We start from the raw sequence: 22,133 nt of genomic DNA, 5'->3' as shown, positions 1-22,133 counted from the left end.
CACTGCAGGTTCCCTCTGTTAACACTGAACTTGGAAAGACCAGTTTCTTTTACTGTTGCACCTACAACCTCAACACTCTGCAAAATCATCTGAAACTTACCTCACTTTTATCAATAGGACAATTTAAAACCATAACTACATCGTATTTTACCTCTAACTGCTCCTGCTTTTAACTACACTTATGTTTCAATTTATCCTTGTCACCTTTAACTTCCAGTATTCTGTTATGCTGTTGTATGTTTCAAATTTTTTGTCTTCTGTCCTTAAATGTTTTGTGTTTCATCTCGGCTGTATTGTAAATGAGGTTACTCCTCAATATATCTCCGAGTTTAAATAAAGGTTATGAAATGAAATGAAATGTTCAAATATTTAAGACATTTAAGACAATTCTCCTGAATTATCCTGTAGCAACAACCACTTCAAATAACACATCCATCTAAACTGAGAAGAAAAGAATTAAAAAAGAAAGATGAATAAAATAAATAAAAGTATGAAAAAATAAAAATAAATGAGGAAAATGTATAGAGACCCATAACAGAGTAGGAAAAAAAACAAGTCTATAAATTAAATGCAGTCCAAAAAAATCTCTTTCTGTGCGACACTTTCGTCTCTGTGTGGTTTGGGGATCTTCCGTACAATGTCGTAATTCTAACTAGAGAATTGCGTGCGTGTGTGTGCTTACGCGTGTGTGTTCCCTCTCTGCAGGCAGGCCTGGGACCTGGCTGTGGACATCTGCCTCTCTCAGCTGCCCACCATCATCGAGGAGGGCACCGCCTTCAGAGTAAGTGTGTGTGAGAGTAAAAAACTCCCACTTTGAAGTTCCTCTATTTAACTCTGTGTGAGAGTGTGTGTGTGTGGTTATGGGATGTCTAGTTGTGATGGATGGCTGTTATCTTGGACCTGTCCACGACTGATGCCCATAAACCTCACGCAGTTCTTGTTTGCACTGCAAGTTCTCAACCACCAACATCTAAAAGCATCTCTATTAATCTCTCAAACCTTCACACACACATTCTCAGTGGATTACATTGTAAAATGTCATGTCTAATAATTCAAGTCTGTGTTTGAAATAAGAAAAATGGCCACTGAAACCACTGGTCCTGCACTTTGGACCACTGGTGTGTTTATTGCTCTATTTACTGGTGTGGCAGGGGAGCGCCATGGAGACGCTGAGTGTGATGGAAACATGCTGCGAGTGGCTGATGATGACAGAAAATATCTGGGCCAACACAAGACAGATGTGTGTGTTTGTGTGTGTTTGTGTGTGTGTCACAAGATGCTGAACGGCGCCGACAGCAGCATCGTGTACTTTGTAATTCAAACTAATCCAAAAAAGTCAATATAAAGCTGCTTTTTTCCTGATGTTAGCACTTTTTCTCCGGGCCTTCTTTCACTCCTTCACCTGGCCCCTCGGATGTGGGCCTGTCTTCCATCGCTCCCCCAGGGGCAGTTTTCCATCCTTGCTCCTCCTCTATCTTCTCCAGCTCTCGGGCTGAAAACACTTACCGGCACTGTAATTGAGCCTCCGAGGACCACTAAAGGAGATCTTTGCGTTCTGTCTTGCTCTGGGCCTTTAATTCCTCTCCAATGTGCCTTGGCTGTTACAAATTCAGCTTTATTTTCTTCTCTTGGTAATTAATGAGTGTTGATAATATTTTATCTCTCTATCATACTTATCTGGTCTCACCCGCCCCTCCACCAAGCTTTTTGTTGCCTCAGGGCAACTTGGAGCCATACATGCATTAAAAAGCACCAAGAAAAATCTGATTTCACTTCATTTATATGGGTTAGGAAAGACCTGTTTAAATAAGAGTCGTTTTCCAGATGCCTTTTTATAAACCTAAGTTTTGTTTTCAGACCTCCCTCATGAACAGAGATGAACACTGCATTTTCAACACTTTCTCTCCTCTTCCTTACTTCTACTCAGTTCCACCCTCTACTTACCTGTATAGAAAGTTCCTTATTTTTTTGGCTCTTAATGTAAACTGACAGAAAGGCTTCACAAGGCACCCAGGGCTGAAATAAGAAACTAAAATAATTAAATTTCATGGAAAAAATAGAATCTCATAAGGTCTGTCCAGTCCAGTTGAGTTTAGGTCAATTTTCAGTCACTTGTTGCATCACAACTACTCAGGTTCGACAGGCCACAGTGGTGAGTTAATGTCAGTTAAAATCATCAGTCAATCATGCATTTCTGCTGCATATTTGGCTCCAGGTTGTGTTCATTAGATCGCTTCTATAATTATAATTATAATGATCTTAATGATTGTTTTAAACAGTTGGGAAGTAGTAGGAAAAACTTAAAGGGATAGTTCAACATTTTGGCAAATATGCAGAGTAGAGCCGTGAGCTGCTCAGAGCTACGCTACGGAGTCGGAGGCTCATGGGATTTCTTGGTTTCCCTCATCAAACTCATCAAATACACAATCCAACAACTCCAAAATGCTCTGGTGGACAAGTTGTGACCTGCACATTCACCACACTGAGATAATAACACAACGTTACCACACAGAGTTGTTTTCGAGGTAAATTCATGCAAAACAGCTAATGCGCGTTTTCAGCAAGCAGTCTCTGCATTTGCCTCTAAAACAACTCTGTCTGGTAACGTTACGTTCTTATCTCATAGCGTGGTGAATGTGCAGGTCACAACTTGTCCACCAGAGTTGTTGGATTGTGTATTTGATGAATTTGATGAGGGAAACCAAGAAATCTTGCCGTTCTAAAAAAATAGCTTGCATCGACAAATAAAGGTAATGAACCTACTGCTATGACTATAGGGATTATGGCAATGGGCCAATTTGCCAAAATGTTGGACTACCCCTTTAAAACCCAAAACAGTAAAAACTATGATGACATTTTAAATACGATATACAATAATAAATAAATGATAGGTCACACTTTCATTCTTTCTCTGAAATGGATATTAGACTTCTAAAAAGTATCACATTTAATTTGGTTTAATCATATTCATTCATAGTTGATATTCTCCTAAATCAGTAAATCACAGAACTCCCTGTAGTGAAGATACTGATCCAATATGATCTATCATAAAGTACCAAGGAAACTCAACAGGGTGTTATGTGAGGAAAAGATGGTACCAATACACACTATGCTGTAAATACACAGGCTAGAACTTTACCAACCAAGTGTTTCTGTTCATGTACCACTGAGTTTGTGTGTGTGTGTATAGAGTTATTAAGCTTTAATTATGCACAAATTAATTTTTCCATCCAGCCGAGAAGTGTTGATATTTCCCCTCTCCACATCCATCAACAGTCTGCACAGCGCTGTCGTAATTCCTGCAGCATTATTAACACCAGGCGATCAAAAACTCTGCGGCCAGCAACTAATCAATCAGGCAAACTGCCCCGGCAGCAGAGAGAGAGAGAGGAGAGGGAAGGTGATCATGATAGATCAGGATTTATGTCGTTACTGCAGTGCAGTGTCACTTCTGAGCTCATTGTGTCAGGGCTTTTATGAAATGATAGGCTAGTCACTGCAGACTGGCTCATTGTGTGTGTGTGCTTGTGTGTGTGTGTGTGAGAGAGAGAGAGAGAGAGAGAGAGAGAGAGAAAGGAAGAATGAGTTAGCACAATAATTTGTTCAAAATGGTGATAAACACTGTGTGTGATTTATGTCCACAGCACAGTCCGTTCTTTGCGGAGCAGCTGACGGCGTTCCAGGTGTGGCTGACGATGGGTGTGGAGAACAGGAACCCTCCTGAGCAGCTCCCCATCGTACTGCAGGTACACACACACACACACACACACACACACACACACTCTCTCTCTCAAATAAACACACACAAGCATTCAACTCGGGAACCTTCTCTCCTTTCCTCTGTTGCAGCTCGCTTTTCTTAATGTAAATACATATTGTGTTTCCATAGCTTGTAATGAAAAATAATAGGTAAAGGGAAAACATTCAGATTATAATGAAAGCAGATTTTATTTTTTAAGACAGTCACTGTCACTGTGTGGAAGGTGCAGAGCAGATGGAACCTGAGCTGCTGCTCCAGCTGCTCTGTCTCCTTCAAAATGAACAGCAAACTTTTCAAAATTGAACTCATAATAATAAATCTTGAAAAATATGTTCCCAGCTGTTTCCCAATGTGTCCTCTCTGAGCTGTGGTGATTACAATTATAACACATTATTGCCTCCAAAACATTTTTGGTGGTAGTCAGTATGAAGGTCTTTTTAATAATAATAATAATACAGTAATAGTATTTTAGATATTTATAGAGCATTTTTCAAGAGTGCATAAGCATAAAACATCATACAAATGAGTGCATAAACAAGCAGAACATACATGCGTGTTGTTTAAATGGGTAATGTGTAAAAAAGCGTCGAGTGGTCGGGTCGGTAAGGTCTAGTTCAGTTTATTGACTATAGAGACATTTCAGTCACTAAAATACTAAATGAGCAAAAATAACCTTGATGAATCCACATTAATCATCAGCCTCCAAAAAAACTCTTTTAAGAGTTAAACATCATCTTTTCTCACATGGCGTTTCAATCTAACACAACGCCTGCATGGAGTTCTCCTCTGTTATTTATCCGGTGATTGTTGAGATTGATGAGAAACCGTCTGAGTTGTTACTCAGTGAGAAGTGGGTGAGTGTCTCTCGCGCTCACGATGGTCATTTATTAAAGCTCGTAAATGAGTTTAAAACCCGTCGCTGATGCGTCTGGTGAGAACTGAGCACAGCTTGATATCAATCCACCAAACACTTGCACTCACACAACCAGGAGTCAGGAAGCATGCCGCTGTTTGGCCTGAAGGATCGGTGGACCTTTCTGTAACTCCTGTGTTTGGATAGCACAGCTCTGTCAGGCAGGTGAAGCCAGAAATGTTGCATGAAGTGAGCTCTTCCTTTCATTTCATTGTCTTTATTAAACACACACATCACCTGCCAAGAACCCACCATTAGCATAGAGTTTTATTACAACAATACTTTTAACACCGTTATCTCTCACCGCTCCTCTTTTTTTTCCTTCCCTCCCATCATTTATCTGCCTTATCCTCTTTTATACATGACACTCTTTTCCTTCAGGTCAACACTTAAGCTCTGCCAACTGAAGGTGTGATATGCACTGTAAAATAATTCCCGCAAATTGAACTCAGCAGTGGTGGGCTCGTTTTCTTCCTTACGACCCGGCAACAAAAGGCTGTGACAGGAACAGTGTCTCGCTGTGTTCCCTGAAGTGGACTTACATTTGTTTTGGACGCTTTAATTGGGATGACATTTTTGCCAGAACCCTGTAATTGTAGTGTGCAGCAGCTGACTGAGTTACCATCCCCCCTCCTCCTCCTCCCGCAGGGTCGTACAGTCGTGGCGTTGCATTAGATCACAGCACAGTAGTGGGGTGCTGCTGTCCGTGTTGAATGGTAATTTCCTGCTGACTCAGCACGTTGCGAGCCGCAGCCGTCCATACAGCAGTCCTGTCGGGACCCGTTAAAAGCTGAGGGAAAGGCACACACTCCGCAAGCTGAGTGTGAGTGTGTGTGCTTGGTGTTCAAGAGAGTGCAAGATAGGAAGTAAAGCTGATGTAGCCCTTAAGATTACGCAACATTATGCAGCTTTACGCCATGATGGGAAAGTAATTCGTACCCTCTGATGTATGATGTGGACACATAAACAGGTTTAATTCCCTTTTAAGCACACAGTTGCATAAGAATGAACTTTAAAGGCCGACGTGTTCTTAGAGGATGTACAATTCCACGCCAAAACATATTCTGGCTTTATTCGGAAGACGCAAAGAGCGACAAGAAAAGGGCAACAGTGAGTAATCCATCAATAATGCTCTTTAATGAAATGAGCAAAAAGGGAGGACAATGGAGCTCAGGAAAAAGGAGACACACGTTGCAGCGTTGTCTTGACAACAGCCGTTTTATCCGGGAAAGGATTAACAGATTTTGCGAAGGGATTACAACATCCCTAAATTGTGATGTTACGTTAACAGCTGCACATTCACAGTCACACAGATTTGGCTTTGTCAGTAAAGTGATTAAGGGCGTCCATATGCATCATATAATATCATGACCACACGTCACAGCTCATTCACACAGCGTGAGCAGAGGAAATGCTTACTCATCTCAGCAAAGGAGATTGGAGTCGGGGTGTTACAGACACCAATATGTACATTTATTCTCATGTATTTTAATATCACTGAAGGATTTTATTTTCATCCCTTCTGTGGTAAATGTAAATGTATGTTAATGTCTTACTTGAATTTTGTGCAGAAAATGAGTTTATGTACAGTGCCGTGAAAAAGTATTTGCCCCCTTCTGGGTTTCTTACTTTTTTGCATATTTGTCACACTTAAATGTAACTCAAGTCAATATAAAATACAGTTTTTAAATAATGATTTCATTTTTTTAAGGGAAAAACGCTATCCAACCTACCTGGCCCTTTGTGATAAAGTACTTTTTTGTATATTTGTCACACTTAAATGTTTAAGATCATCAAACAAATTTAAATATTAGACAAAGATAACCCAAGTTAACATAAAATGCGGTTTTTAGATGGCATCACTGACTGTGATAAAACTTTTCTTTTTTTTAAAGCTAAGTTCAATTTCACCGTCCACACCTGATACCTGCCAGAATCAAGAAATCACTTCAATAGAACCTGTTTGAGTGAAGTGAAGGAGGCTGAGAGATCTCAAAAAGCATCATGCCACAATCTTAAGAAATTAAAATTTTTTAAATAAAATTAAAAAACAAAATCACTGACATCTATAAGTCTGGAAAGTGTTACAAGCTATTTCTAAAGGTTGGCATTGTGGTCTTTCCTGTTCCTATAACGCACACACACGCACACACACACATGTGCGTCACACACAGCCACGCGCTCCCACGCTCTTCCTTGGAGCTGGAGGTAACCCTGGGCCGGTCTTCCCCGGCCACCTTCTGTTTCCGTGGTCATGCACACCAGGCTGGAGTCGTGGAGGATGCTAATAATACATAACGTGTCGGAGGAAACGACCATGTGCGTGCGTATACGTGTGTGTGCTTGTGTGTGTGTGTACCTGGGTCCCTCCATATGCTTGTTCCCACACACACTGGGACAGTCACATGGGGATGTAGCAGTGTCCAGCCGTCACACAGGCTTCGTGCTGCACTGCGCTTCACGCTGCAGAAACGACACACACAGGAAAGCACGCCTTAACATTTTTTAGCACATACCATATGCATCCTTAAAAATAGTTCCTGTCGCCCAAAACGTCCACATCGTGATTTTCTGCGTAGCATCACTGTCAGATTGCATATATATATAGTGCACACACACGTCAAACCAAAATTCACACACACACATCCTTGTAATGCTATCTTTGTGAGGACACTCATTGACATAATGTATTCCCTAGCCCCTTACCCGAAACCTTAACCATCCAAAACAAATGCCTTCCCCTAACCATTACTTTTAACCTAACTTAAACCTTATTACAACCTAAAGTCTTAACCCTCCAACAGCCCTTGGAAAAAGTGAGGACCGGCCAAAATGTCCTCACTTCCCAAAAATGTCCTCACTCTGTTGCTTAAAAACTCGGACCTCACAACGTAGTAAGTACAAGAACACACACACACACTGTGGTGTATTGTCCTGAAGCAGCATCTCCTTAAGAAGCCAATTAAAATGGCAGCCAAGAGGACGCACCCAGCCGCCCACACATCAGTGCACACACACACACACACACTATAGTTTTGTGTGTGTGTGTGAGTAAACAAGTTCAAGCGGGTGTCAGTAGTAGTGGTGGGAGAGCCACCTGTTTCACTCCACCTCCTCACTCTGGCTTCGCTTTCTCCTGCTGCTCTTCCTCTTCCTCCTCATCCTTTAATCTCATACTTCCTCTTCTAGTCTGTTCAGAGGCAGCACACTCTGACCTACGACCTCTGCTCTCTTTCAGGTCCTCCTCAGTCAGGTGCATCGGCTGCGGGCTCTGGACCTGCTTGGACGGTTTCTGGACCTGGGACCCTGGGCTGTCAGTCTGGTGCGCTGAGTTCTACATTTACTGTGTTTGTCTGACAGTGATGATGGGTTTGAATCCAATAAAATCATTCCACAACATTGGAAGAGTATTATAGGGATAGTTCAACATGTTGGAAAATTCGCCTATTGCCATAATCCCTATAGTTTTGGGAGTAGGCTCATGACCTTTAATTGTCGGTGCAAGCTGTTTTTAGATCAGTGGGGCAGAGACATGAGTTCTGCATGGTGCGCGGTATTTCCAGCTTTCCCTCATCAAATACACAATCCACCAACTCCAAAACGCTCTCATGGACAAGTTGTGACCTGCACATTCACCACGCTATGAGATAATAATGGAACAAGACAGAGTTGTTTTTGAGGCAACGTGTAGCCGGAACTGCATTTCAGACACGGCTGATCGGCGAAGTGATTTCAAAAGCGCAAGTAGTTCCGAGTATTTGCTTCATGTGATGTAATGTTACATAATTATACGTTATTATTTCATAGCGTGGTGAGTGTGCAGGTCACAACTTGGAAACGTGGAAATACCATGCACCTCCGTTGCGTTAGCTGAGCAGCTCGCGTCTCTGCCCCGCAGATCTCAAAACAGCTTGCACCGACTATTAACCTACTTCTAAGACTTAAGGGATTATGGCAATAGGCGAATTTGCCAAAATGTTGAAAAATCTCTCTAAGCCGTCAAAGATTATCAACCAAACAGTAGCAGTAGCAGATGTGCTGAGGGTGTGAGCTGTCTGTCATCGAGACACAACAAACATTCACTAAGCAGTTTTTAAATGATTTTTAGACATTCTTACAGGGAAAACACACGGCTGAGGATCTTGTCAGAAGTGTTTTGTTCACTGAACACACAGCACAAAGCACTGAAGAACTCAAACAAAATCTTCATCAGGACATCAGGGTTGGGGTTCCAAAAGCAGCATCTTAAAATGCGGGCACATCGCCTTCACACTGTCCGGTAGCAGGTACAGTGATATGCAAAGGTTTGGGCACCTCTGGCCAAAATTTGGAAGAAGAAATAATCTCCAAAAGGCATAACGTTACAGATGCATTTACATTTTAAACTATATATATTTTTTATTTTCATCTTTTACATTTTCAAAATGACAGAAAAGATAAAGTGCTGCATCAAAGGTCGACCACCCTGCATAGCACAGACTGCTGCTTTGTTTCCCTTCTTCAGTCTGAATCTGTAGAAAACAAAATAATACACTGCTATTGCTTCAAATATTGCAAATGAGTGTTTCATGTTAAACTTTATGCATTTTGGAGATCATTTCATCTTCCACTTGCTCAACTCTTCACATTAACAGACATTTTGACCAGGGGTGCCAAAACTTTGACACTGTTAAAGATGCTGGTGCTGCAATAGATTATGAAGATTTACAGTAATATTACAGTGTTGTAGGACACTGTGCATACAATGGGGAATGCATACATATGTAAATGTGGGAAACTAGGTAGGGTGCCGGGTTTTCTTTGTGGGTGTATAAATGTGAGAATGTATGTGAATGTGTCCTTGGGTGTCTTGAAAGGCGCTATATAAATCGAAACTATTATTAATGTATGTACATGTAGGATACACTCCTGTGGTCCTTTTTGATGTCATGTTTGTCCTCTCGAGGCTGTATGGAACGTAGAAACAATTCTCCTAAAAAAGGACAAATAAATAAATCCAATCTAATCTAATACTCCAAAGAACAAGCTCCTTGACATTTGACCTGAATTTAAAACTGCCTTTAACCAGCCAAGCTCATTCTTGTAGCAGTAACTGTACTGTAATAACAATACCTCTTTGTAAATACCATTTGTGTGTGTGTGTGTGTGTTTCCAGGCCCTGTCTGTAGGGATCTTCCCCTACGTGTTAAAGCTGCTTCAGAGCTCAGCCAGAGAGCTGAGACCGCTGCTGGTTTTCATCTGGGCTAAAATCCTGGCTGTGGACAGTGTAAGTTATGTAAAATACTAATACACATTAATGTGTCTCTGCCCGGTCTCCTCTAAACCCTTATTGTCTTGAAATATTATCCACCAGTTTACATCACAGGTTCAAAAATACAGCGTGTACGATTCAGTAGCATCTAGCGTTCAGGTTGCAGATCACAACCAATCCAATACCCCACCCCATATTCAAACAGAGAAGCTAGCGAATAGAGCCAGTGTTTTGGTTTGTTCACTCTGAGTTATATGGCAGTGGTCGGCTCTGTGGAAGAGGACCCACTCTCCACGTAGATGTGACAGGCTCATTCTGAAGAAAACACAGTGATTCATAGTGTCAGGTGATTCTACACCAGTGTAATAAAAATGTAACACAAGGGATGAAAGAAGCAATTGTTTCTTGAATTGAAAAGAAAAGATAATGACGTCTGCACAGTTATGTCAGGGGCCTATTTTTATACCATGACAAAAGCTCATGGTCAAGCATATGATGTAGTGTATTTCTGTCTCTGGGTGCTTTCACTAAATTGAATCCCACAATGTTTTGGTTTGTAAAAATAGTTGTTCATTATTGAGAAAGACTGCCAGTCACACATGTCAAATGATTCCTTTTGCCTTGATTTTATATATATTTCAGTCAGACGCACTCTCACTTACATGCACTCTCTCTCTCTCTCTCTCTCTGCAGTCATGTCAAGCTGACCTGGTGAAAGACAACGGCCACAAGTACTTCCTGTCAGTTTTAGCTGACAATTACATGCCAGTAAGTGATTCAACCAGTGATGTTTTCATGTTTTGGACTGTCTTAAATATAATGTTGCTTTTTTATTTGCACAATTTTTCTAATTGATATTTTATCTTTCACTCATACCTTCACTGAAATGAATTGAAGAGTTCATTAAAAACATTTCAGAGAGATTTGTGAAGCTATGACATGAAATGAGAATCCCAACCTTTGTCAAAGCGTCAAATTAACATTTCTAAAACTACTGAATAGAAAAAGCAACAAACAATACCAAGTCAATGTGTCATGTATTCACTGATTGAGTGTGTGTGTGTGTGTGTGTGTGTGTGTGTGTCACTCAGCTACATACAGTATTCCCCATCTCCTTCTCCAGTATCTTTTATTTTGAAAAGTCAATCACCTTTCTCTTGTTTCAGGCTGAGCATCGAACAATGGCTGTCTTCATATTGGCTGTAATTGTCAACAGCTACACCACAGGACAGGTACGTGTGTGTGTGGGTGTGTGTATTTGGATATGTGTGTATTTTCACATCACTGTCTGTTTGTGCAGGAGAAGTCCAAAGGGAGAATGCACCAAATTATTCATTTACTTCCCTCACCAGAACCACAGTGGGTTCTTTCAGGGCCACATGTCACTTTGAGATATGACTCTATCGCCCATTGTGTATTTCCGGGAGATATTGGTTATGTGACATTTTTGTCACCAGCGGTCCCCTCTATAATCTCCATCTCGGTTCCAGCCACCTCTGTGGTGACACTTTATCACCACAAGTGTCACTTCGGTCTGCTCCTGGCCTCCGGTGTTCAATCCCAGAAGCCTTTTGTGCCTGACGCTGATCAAATGTCCAAGGGTGTGATGTTGGGATGATGTAGCTTGTCATTTCATGGCATTACACACATACTCACACACGCTTTTGCGACACGCTATTCCACAAAGAAATATTCCACCATCAGTCCTCACTCTCCTGCTCTCTGCAGTTATTTTTTCATCTAGTTGTGAATGTTATTTGACTCATTCTTTTCCTTCTCCACTACCTCACAGTGCCTCTCTCTCCCTGACATTATATAAATTTACCAAATCAGAAAAGCTATATGTGCACCCGAGCTCAGAAACAGCCATTCTTCTCCCATACCACTGTGTGCTTAATGCTTCTGCCTCTCTTGCAGGCCTGTAAATAATAGATGATCCCCAGCATTACAGCGAGAGAGAGACTCTGCCAGCTCCACATCTCCATTATTTATTCCTCTTACTTTCAACAACAGCGTTCATTATTGTGCTATCGCTGTTGCAAACATGTCACTGAGCTCTGGCGTCTTAATATTCCAGCTCTCAGCAGCTGCCTGCACGACACGCGACCGATCAGAGGGCACGTAAAGGAAAGTGTAGGGGGCTGAGGAGATGTGTCATCGCTGATGTCTAGACACCTCAGTCAACAGGATACAAAGGATACACTAACTGTATCTGTCTGTTGTGGTTGTGAGGTGTCCTTCAGTTCAGAGGCTTTGACCCACCGGACCTTTGTATTCTTGTTACAGAGGAGACATGACGGGGACTGAATGTACAACGGAGTTTTGAGACTTGGAGAATAAAGTCATAGTTTCATGAGAAAAAAAGTCATTATTTTTTAACCTGTTGTTTTAGAGGAGGAAGTCGTTAAAATGAGGCCTTGGAACATTTTGTGAAGTTGTACAAAAGCATAGGTTTCACAAACAAGGAGAGCCCCACTAGCAGTGTTGTGCCTGAACGCGTTCAATGAACGATCGTTGATGAACTCGTTTATATTTTGGGCGAATGTGAACTGAACGTACTGTATTTCTGCTTGATGAACGTTATTGTGAACGCGTTCATTCTGCCGATTGTGAACGGCGCTCTCTCAAAGTATGACTTCGTTCAGGAGTGTGCCAGGTTTCCACAGAGCCTTCCGGGCAAAAACCAGCTAAAACACACTGTAAACAGGCGTTAAGATGCAGCGGAAAAACCAGCCAACCTGGCAACACCTATCAGCTGTTTGGATCAGCGGCGCTGGAAGAGGCGGAGTGATACAGCGCGTGTGAAGTCCAAGTAATTTGACATATTTGAGAATTTTATAAAATAGTAACGCAATAGTTACTTTTCCTGGTAATTACTTTCATCACGTAACTCAGTTACTTTTTGGGGAAAGTAAAGTAGTAACTAATACTGGCTAAAACTGTTAAAATAATTGCTGTCTGTGGTTCAATATGGGTTCAGTTCAGTTTTGGAACCGTGAACTTGGTTCAAAATTTTGAATTATGAACTATGAACTGAACTAGTTCATTTTAAAAGTTGTGAACTGAACTTTGAACTAGTTCATGTAGAGTGAACTTTCCCAACACTGCCCACTAGTATGTAATTTTTGACCTTAAACTAATGTTTCTAAACTCATTTAAGTGGTACATCGCAGCTCCCCTAAGCTCCAGAGCCCGAGCTCAAGCCTAGTCTCCCTGTGCTGGAGCGCGTGGCCGCCCAGATCCCCTCCAGAGCTCCAACTCTGGAGCTTTGCTTGGCATCACTACGGCGACGGCATACCGATATCGTCACCGGTACAGCAACAAATTCACGTAGGCTACTGTGCTTCTCTGGGAACGAGGGAGCAGACAGCTGCTCTTCTCAACCAGAGTAGCTAGCTACCAGCACCAAGAATCCTACACACTGGGACTTCAAGCTTTTGGCAAGTCAGCACCGCATTGTCATCAGAATCAGGACTTGGAGGACTTTTTTTTCTCGCAATATTATGACTTTCAATCCAGAGTTTGTGAGTGTAAAGTAGTAATGTTTATAATGCTGTGATATAAATCTGATGAGATGCCCAGTTTGTGGGCCTGATTTGCATTGAAAAAAGGAGATGGTGAATAAAAACTGTGACCTCGTGCTGATCCATGGCCTTCAGTCCGACTCAGGCTCCTTTGCTGCACGTTTGTCCAAGTTTAGTTACAACAATTTTTATTGATTTCTAACAGTGCATGAACAAACAGACACACAAACCACAATAACAACAACAAAATCCCTTACATTTCTTTTGCAGCATATATGTCAGTCCAAATTAAAAAAAAAAAAAAAAGCAGGGATGCTACACGTAGACACTTAAAGAACAAGCAACATTGTAAAACTCAGTCTCACTGTGTATGATGCTCAAGTTAGAACATACAGTATCTTGACTCTTGGAGCTGAGCCTGTGGACAATGACTGTCCAATCACAAAGCAGGGAACTCCGTTGCCTTCATATCCACCATAATTCCAGACAGGTGTAGTAGATTTACATAAGGGATCATAATTAAACCCACCGGAGCTGTGATTTATTTCACAGACTCACCCAGGCTGATTTTCAACTACAAACTCTGGAATTATTTGTGAACATCATTTTAAAAGCTTAAACTCTTAAGCACTCTGAGTTCAACCTTTAGAAGTTTAAACCCATACAGCTCGACTATAAATTCCACCTTTACAAAGAAAACAACTGTCAGTTTTTTTTAACCGACACTGCCAGAGATTTGAATTTGACTATGTTGATTATTGAGGTTGTGCAGACGGAGTTCAAAGTAATAAATTAGAATAGGTGCTAAAACATTACAAATGTTGACGCTTCCACACAGGTGCACTGCGTGGTACATTTAAGCAGTTAACATCCAAGCATGCTCTGTGGCATGAATACAAATGAGTAACAGGTCCGTTTGATTGTGATTATGTGTGAAGACGGAAAGAGGAAAAGATCCAAGTGACTTTGAAAGAGGGTTCACTGTTGGGGCAGGAGCTGCAGTGACAGACTGGAGTTGACAGCGCACATTTGATGAGTTTGATGATCGCACATTAGCGCAGTATGTAAGGAGAAGAGCATCTCTTCCCCTGCTGACTGAGAACATCATGTACATGTACATGTCTGCTACATACAGATGTTGAGGTGTTTCTGCCCCATATACAAACATGAGAGACTATATGGTTGTATTGTAGTGATGAGTAGTTGTGCTGAATTGCATTATTTTGGTCTACCTAATAAAGTGTCATTGGAGGCCACTGTACTTTTTTTTTTCCCCCCGTGAGCCTTTGTATTGCTGGTAGTTTTCAAACAGGCCTTTAAAAGTGACTGTTGGTGATTTTTCGTACTGTTGAACAAGCACATTGTCTCACTTTTCCCAAAGTTTAACATCCATTACAGGCAAGTGAAGAGTGAACTCTTGTCACTCGATGAAAAGAAGAAACAGTGAGGCAGCTGGGAACAAGAGAGGAGAGCGGTCGTTAATGCACTCCACAAATAAAAGAAATCAAAAAGAAAGTTTAAAAGGATTTTGAATAAAGCATGCCAGCTTTTCTTTTGCACTGACACAAACTTTGATGGACCAGCTACCTTTTGTTCACAAAAAAAAAAAAGATTTGAAGTAAACTGAAGAGGTTCAAGGGAGCCGCTGCAGAAGCTCATCATCATTTAGTAAATCACAGAGGGAAGTTCCAGGTTAGAGGTGATTAACTGGGTAATGAGTTAAGTCGACTTCCAGCCTGAAGCCTCAATGCTGCTCAGGAGAGTATGACTGATATAATCTGCTGATATTGTTCTCTTATTAAATATTAAAAACTGACAGGTCACTGTTGGCCAACACAATCTGTCCAGGTCTGTTGTACAAGGACAACAGACTAAAGTCTGTGGGTGTTTTTAAAAGTTAGTGACTCAAGGGAAATTATGTCCAAGACAAACAGCCTTTCCTCTATTATTACTTTATAACTTAGAGTCCTGAAGCTGCTGCTATGTGTCTTGAATGCTCTCCACAGGTATTTTCTACCTTTTTAAAACCTGGAAGCACGAAGGAAACAAACAACTTAACAACTCTGACATTATTCTGCACTGCCTCTCCATTCTCCTTCACTCACCCTCCTCTCCCCCAAACAGGAGGCCTGTCTGCAGGGCAACCTGATAGCCAACTGCCTGGAGCAGCTGTCAGACCCTCATCCTTTGCTCCGCCAATGGGTGGCCATTTGCCTGGGCCGCATCTGGCAGAACTTCGACCCGGCACGCTGGTGTGGAGTCCGAGACAGCGCCCACGAGAAGCTTTACACCCTGTTGTCGGACCCCATCCCTGAGGTGAGAGGTTCATACTGCCCAAGCGCCACGTGAGCGTTAGACTGCATGCCTGTCACTCATGTAACATCAAGTATCTTTATATTGTTTTCTTATATATTATTATTTTCTTTAGTTGGTTCAAGGCTCAGCCTTCACTTCAAAAGGAAGCAGATGAAGTGATGTCTGAATCATCTGTTTTATTAATGCCTCCTAAAATTATCTCGTTATAGAAACAAACAATATTTTACTGTAAGAATCTGGAATTTGTGTGGCCTCATTAGGGATATCTTATACAGTATTTTACACAGACCCCATTAGCAACTTTTTAATGATACCAAACTACCCTACTAACTTTGTTTTGAATAATAAACATCAGTACTGTTTAAACAGAATTTCCCCAATAGGCTTTACTGTATGCACAACTCCACTACTTCCTGAACTTATGAACATTATTGGACAAACTGATTGTAGCGGCAATCCAGGTGTGTCTGACTGAGTCAGTACCTCAGTAGTCACAACAATGGTCAGACACACCTGGATTAATCAGTTTGTTCAATAATGTAAGACAGGAAATAAAGGAGCTGGTTTAAGTTCAGGAAGTAGTGGAGCTGTGCATAAAGCCCATTAAAAGTCCCATTCACGGCCCACTCAAACACTGACACAGCCCGGATGATTGGGTCTGCTCTGAAGTGCTGTGTAATTCGGTAGCCATTTTTGACCCTAACCCTGTAATGTTTACGTTTTGCCTCTATGGAAGCCAACGGAAATGAACCCTCACTCTGTCACAGGGCGGCCCTGAAGGTGTCGTCCATTCCCTGAGATTAACCTTGTCTTTGGACATTTGTCTCTTTATTATTCAATCAAATAGAATAGATTTGCAACCAAAAAAGAGATTTGCAAACAAAAGTGAATAAGTGGCAGTCAAAAAATATATATTTTGAGAGCAAAACAGTATAGATTGTAATTGCAAAACAAAAATGTTTTGAGAGCATATTTCTTCAACTTCAATCAAAACGAATGTTTGTAAGTAAAAACGTATGATCGTTTTGCTTATAAATCAGTCCTCTTTGCTAGCGAGTTCAACTGCACTTAATGGGCAGGGCCTAGGCTGATGGATGAGAGAAGAATTTGGTGGGTTTGACCTGGTGTCTAACTACCAATAGAAACTCTTCTCTTATCCAGCAAAATTATCATATGTTTTTACTTACAAAAGTTTTGATTGAAGTTGAAGAAATGTGCTCTCAAAACTTTTTTTTTTTGCAATTGCAACCTATTCTGTTTCGCTCTCAAATCTCTTTTTTTGGTTGCAAATCTATTCTGTTTGATTGAATAATAAAGAGACAAATGTCTCTCCATAGTTGTCCACTTGTGGTTTGTGGTATGAGTCCAGATTTTACATTTATTGCAGAAAAGCAAGAAACATCCCAGTCTTTTTTTGGAAACAGACCAAAACTGCACATCTGGGACACATCAAACTTAAGAGTAAATCTCCATCCAAAATATATCAATTTTTGAGGCATATGTAAGATCGATTTTCTTCTTCTTCTTCTTCTTCTTCTTCTTCTTCTTCTTCTTCTTCTTCTTCTTCTTCTTCTTCTTCTTCTTCTTCTTCTTCTTCTTCTTCTTCTTCTTCTTCTTCTTCTTCTTCTTCTTCTTCTTCTTCTTCTTCTTACCTGTAAGTCTCAAACATGGCCAACAGCAAACTTGAGCAAAACAACACTAAGAGACAACTGAAATATCAATCTGATTTCTATTATGTTATATACATATACTGTACATGTCTTGTGGTCAGAGACGACACACTCTCACATACAAGTGGCCCTGCTGTGTTGTGATGGTCGGCGTGTGACTGGTCGTGTGCTGACCAGAGGGACAGCCAGATAGAGTTTGCCCTGAAGTTCACCCAGACACTTTGCACCCCTACACACACACACGCACACACACACACACACCACACACACACATGCACACACATGGAACATCTGTTTGTCCCAGTGCCTCCCTGCTTCCAATGGACAGACAGCTGCTTTGACCATAGAGTTGAAACTGGGGTCTGCAAACACATCTGTCTGTGCCCACACACACAAACACACATGCAGGTTTCAGGTAGTGTTACCAACTGCTCACTTACCAGTGGAGAGTTTTCAGTGTTCTTCACAGGAGATCATCACTGCCTGCATCATGTGGTGCAGAAGAAACAACATATTAACTGATAAGTGACTGCATTTTAGACCTCTTCTTACTGTAGTTGCTAGTTTGAGGGCACCTCAGATGCTGTGTAGTGTACAGTATGTGTGTGTTTGTGTTGTGTTCCCCTAGAGCCACATTGAGAAGATTGAAAAAAGTGATGAGTAGTTGAGGTGACAGAATGTAAAAGAGGAGCAGAGATCAGCGACTAAGCAGAGACTTTAATTTAGTCTGAAGGGACGGAACCAAAATGACACTGTCATTTAGTCATATCCTGCAACTCACTACAACACACACACACACACACACAGAATATTTTTGTTGACATTTTGTTGTATAATGTTAGTGCTCTTTGGTGCAGTGTAAGTTTTTTTCTTTCTTTGTTTGTAATGTACTGTGTTTCAGGAGCTCTCTGTTCTGTTCTCTGTTGTGAAAATGCCCCACAAACACTTTACCTCCATATGCTACAACAGTTAGCAGGCTAACCAGCTAGCCCTGCTCAGACTGTCTGTCTTCATTTTCCAATACCGAGTCACTGCAGTGTCTCTTGGCAAGACTAGTTAGCAATGCTAACATTAGCGATGTAACAACAGCGAAACAAACAGCTACTAGCTTCAGCTATGGTCACCTTATGTCAGAGCTGCATGTCCACTTCTATCCACATTTTACATTTGCACATGTGGGAAGTTAAGGGTGTAAAGGTGAAATGTCAGAGAAGCTGCACTTGCTGTGACCTTCACTTTAAAGGGGGCATATTATGGAAATATTTCTTTTAGAAGGCTGTGCTAACATATGTGAGAAGTTGATTAATGTGAGAAATTGACAAAGAAATCTGTAACCTTCAGGCTCCCTCGGTTGAAATCGGGGATTTTACGAGCTGTTCCCTCAGTTATCTGGCAATGATGCAGCTAGTTTTTGAATTTGCATAATCCCGCCCCTACCTGGTAGCAGTAGAAGGGGCGGGGCAAGCAGTGGTTCATTTGCATTTAAAGGGACAGGCACTGAAACCAGCCATTCTGAACAGGGCTGTTTAGAGAGGATGAAAAGAGCTGTGAAGTTTGATCCTTCAGGTTTTTTGACCGAAGCATGTCACAGACATGTCTTTAAGACACCTGGGACCTATTTTAATTTGTGGAAAAGTGGCAGAATATAAAGAGTTCCTGCACATGGCTGTAAAGGAGTGTGCATGAAGGACTGTTGTGCAGGACTATAGAGTTGGTCATGGTATTCCAACTAACATACGTACACCAGTGCATACACAGATGTGTAAAGTGTATAAGTGATAAAGATTGACATATTTACCAGTGTTTCATTCTTGTTTTCTCATTAGCCTTCAAGTCACAGTGCTTTCATGACTTTCTTTTAATCCAGGTTTTAGGAAGAAAATTACAACATGTTCATCTGAAATGTTTCAGCCGATTGTTTTAATTAGAGCAAAGCAAACAACGTCAAAGCAGCTCTCTGCTGCGCTAATGCTGCATCACAAGATTTAAAGACGGTTGTGACGATGCATCCTGATGTCTGCAAAAATGTTTTTCTGTAGCCACGATAAACAACACAAATAAATATTCATTGTTTTGCTGTAATTTAGTTCAGTTTGTGAGTCCAATCCCTCCTGGAAAAACTAAAATGCATTGGCAAATGTGGATTACACATCCAGTGAAGACAAAAAAGCAGCTCACCAAGGCACACAGCACTGATAATCTCCTCTGCATTTCATGGTAATGCTCTAAGAGAAAAATGAACCGTAATTATCTCTGAAACTTTCATCCACTGAATAAGTCTGGCAAGCAGGGCTTCAAGGTAGATGGCCACAAACTGTGTGCTAAAGGGAGATGAAGGAGATTAGAATGAGCCGTCTCAGGTTTTAACCTTATTTTTGTATGTATTGGAGAAAGCTGAGTGTGTGACTGTGTGTGTTGCTGCAGGTGAGGTGTGCAGCTGTCTTCGCTCTGGGGACTTTCGTGGGGAACTCTGCGGAGAGGACGGACCACTCCACCACCATTGACCATAACGTGGCCATGATGCTGGCCCAGCTCATCAACGATGGCAGCCCCGTTGTCCGCAAGGTCACTGCATCGCCCACACACCCACCCACACAAAACACTTAGAACTTCTATCGTACAGAAACAGAAACTATTACTAGTGAAAATAGTGGAAGAGCATGGACTGCTCCACTGCAGAGCAGCTAAGAGCTGTTATGCTGATGTGATCCAGATAATGTAATGCAGCAGAAGGACTTGGTATTAATTCAATTGAATTCACTGGCAGAGATGTGCTGGGGCTCTTAGAAGCTGCAGTTCAAAGTTTTAGGAAATAAAATCATTTGCGTTTTTTCCCAGAGAGTTACATGAGAAGATCTCTGGAGTGCAGAGCTGCGATTAGGAAGTAATTATCTGAGCATGAAGACCAACAGCTGGACCCAGCTGTTGCTGTGACCACCTATAAAACCACAACTTCCCTTCATCTCTGTATTCATTAACCTGAAGATACAACAGGATAATCAGTCAATTTAAAGCTGATGCTTTCCTTTTTTTTATGTTGAGCTCAGTTAATCACCTCCTTTCTGCAGCTCTGTAGGCAACGTATCAGTCTGACGCAGTAGACTGATACATAGTGTAGTGTAAAGGTTAATTCATTTTCATATTGTCATGGTTAGAGCTCCAGTTTCATGATGCTGGTGGGATCATAGAAGAGTGTACATGGATAAGGTTTATATCTGGCGTGAACAATCCTTGATTAGAATGTTTCTGTGTACCATGTTTTGTCAGGAGTTGGTCGTCGCTCTGAGTCACCTGGTGGTCCAGTATGAAAGCAACTTCTGTACAGTCGCCCTTCAGTTTATAGAAGAAGAGAAGAACTACACCGTGCCGTCACCAGCCAACACAGCAGGTAAACACACACAGAGTTTGTATCTGCAAATGACTGGATTTAGAACAAGCAGACAGAATTAGAAGTAGGCCAAGTAGATGAAGATGAATGACTACATCATCCGTTAGCACCGTAGCAAAGAAGTGTGTTTGAGACACCCAGCAGAAACTAGCGGAAAGTCATCTTTTGGTTTGAATGATTTTTTTCTAACCATTAAATTCTACAGTTTTTGTTTGTTTGTTTATTTGGATGGGACAGTGCACATTAATGGACAAAAACATGTAAATGTGCCGTAGTAAGGTGCTAATTTCCGTCCGGAGTCCCATAAAAAACAGTTCAATGACAGTACACATAATAATGTAGACAACACGAAAAGACGAAAAGGCAACTATGACAATTAAGAACATATTGACAAACACTTCCACAGGTAGGGGGACCATAAGAGTTTTGTTCTCGGAGATAAAGTGCATAAGTGCTGGGTTAAAGTGACAAGTTCAAAAGTACATAGGTACCAGGTTGTATTGCGCGATGCCCATTACACCCAGTTTCACAAGCAGAAGTGTGTAGATAATTGCACAAATGTAATACTAATTGTATTATCTAAGTACTACTAAAACCAAAATGACATACACAAAAATATGGGTACAATTAACTGAAAAATAAAAACTCTAATGGTGCCCCGGCAGTTGTTATATATACAGGTTACAGGTAGTCGCATGTCTGGTTTGCTTGTAACCATGCTTTTAGGTTTCCCTTGAACATGGTAAAAGTGGTGCTCTCCCTAATTGTGACTGAGAGGTTATTCCAGGTAACATTTTGACCCAAAAAATAAAAAGTGCACATAGAAAGTGTGAAAAGTGTGTATTTTTGAATTCAACATAAAACATGAGCTCTTTCAACCACATGAAAGGCAGACCATGATGGGGAAAAACATCAGTTAAATAAAATATTTGTAGATCAGACAGAATCATATTGTTCTACACAGAAAATTCCTGTTCAAGTGTTTGGACTCAGTCAAACTCCTTCAGTCTGTCTGAAGGCAGCTCACGTCTGTCACTTAGACATCATGAGGATTCATTTTCTTGTTGAAGGATTTCAAGAATGCCTCTCTCCAAACTGCCTTGTTCTCATTGTGCTTTTAAAATCTCAATAATAGGTAAAGTCGTTCATCGGGCACCTCATACCAGTCATCACTGCATTTAATCATAATCAAGTGTCTACAGAGGCAATTGCTGGTTTATAGACAAATTGGTAATACTTAAATAGCTTTGAAGGTGTCATTGAAGCTGTCCCTTGAATGAATCCACTCTGTTCACAAAGTGTTTTTCATTC

At 41.2% G+C, this 22,133-nt stretch overlaps 1 protein-coding gene across 1 annotated transcript in view; it reads left to right on the top strand.

Moving 5' to 3' along the window:
• rptor (regulatory associated protein of MTOR, complex 1) overlaps positions 1-22,133 on the top strand; it is an 81,822-nt gene that overhangs the window by 7,789 nt on the left and 51,900 nt on the right. Inside the window, exons 2-10 of the mRNA XM_085778365.1 lie at positions 706-781; positions 3,645-3,746; positions 7,912-7,995; positions 9,829-9,939; positions 10,618-10,692; positions 11,091-11,156; positions 15,573-15,764; positions 19,859-19,999; positions 20,702-20,822. Coding sequence (XP_085634491.1) covers positions 706-781; positions 3,645-3,746; positions 7,912-7,995; positions 9,829-9,939; positions 10,618-10,692; positions 11,091-11,156; positions 15,573-15,764; positions 19,859-19,999; positions 20,702-20,822 — 968 coding nt within the window. The remainder of the gene's footprint in view (positions 1-705; positions 782-3,644; positions 3,747-7,911; positions 7,996-9,828; positions 9,940-10,617; positions 10,693-11,090; positions 11,157-15,572; positions 15,765-19,858; positions 20,000-20,701; positions 20,823-22,133) is intronic.

The sequence above is a fragment of the Trachurus japonicus genome, chromosome 1, assembly GCF_045865225.1.
Source record: "Trachurus japonicus isolate A0001 chromosome 1, Traja_1.0".
Lineage (NCBI taxonomy): Eukaryota > Metazoa > Chordata > Actinopteri > Carangiformes > Carangidae > Trachurus > Trachurus japonicus.
This window is presented reverse-complemented; position numbering and strand designations above follow the sequence as displayed.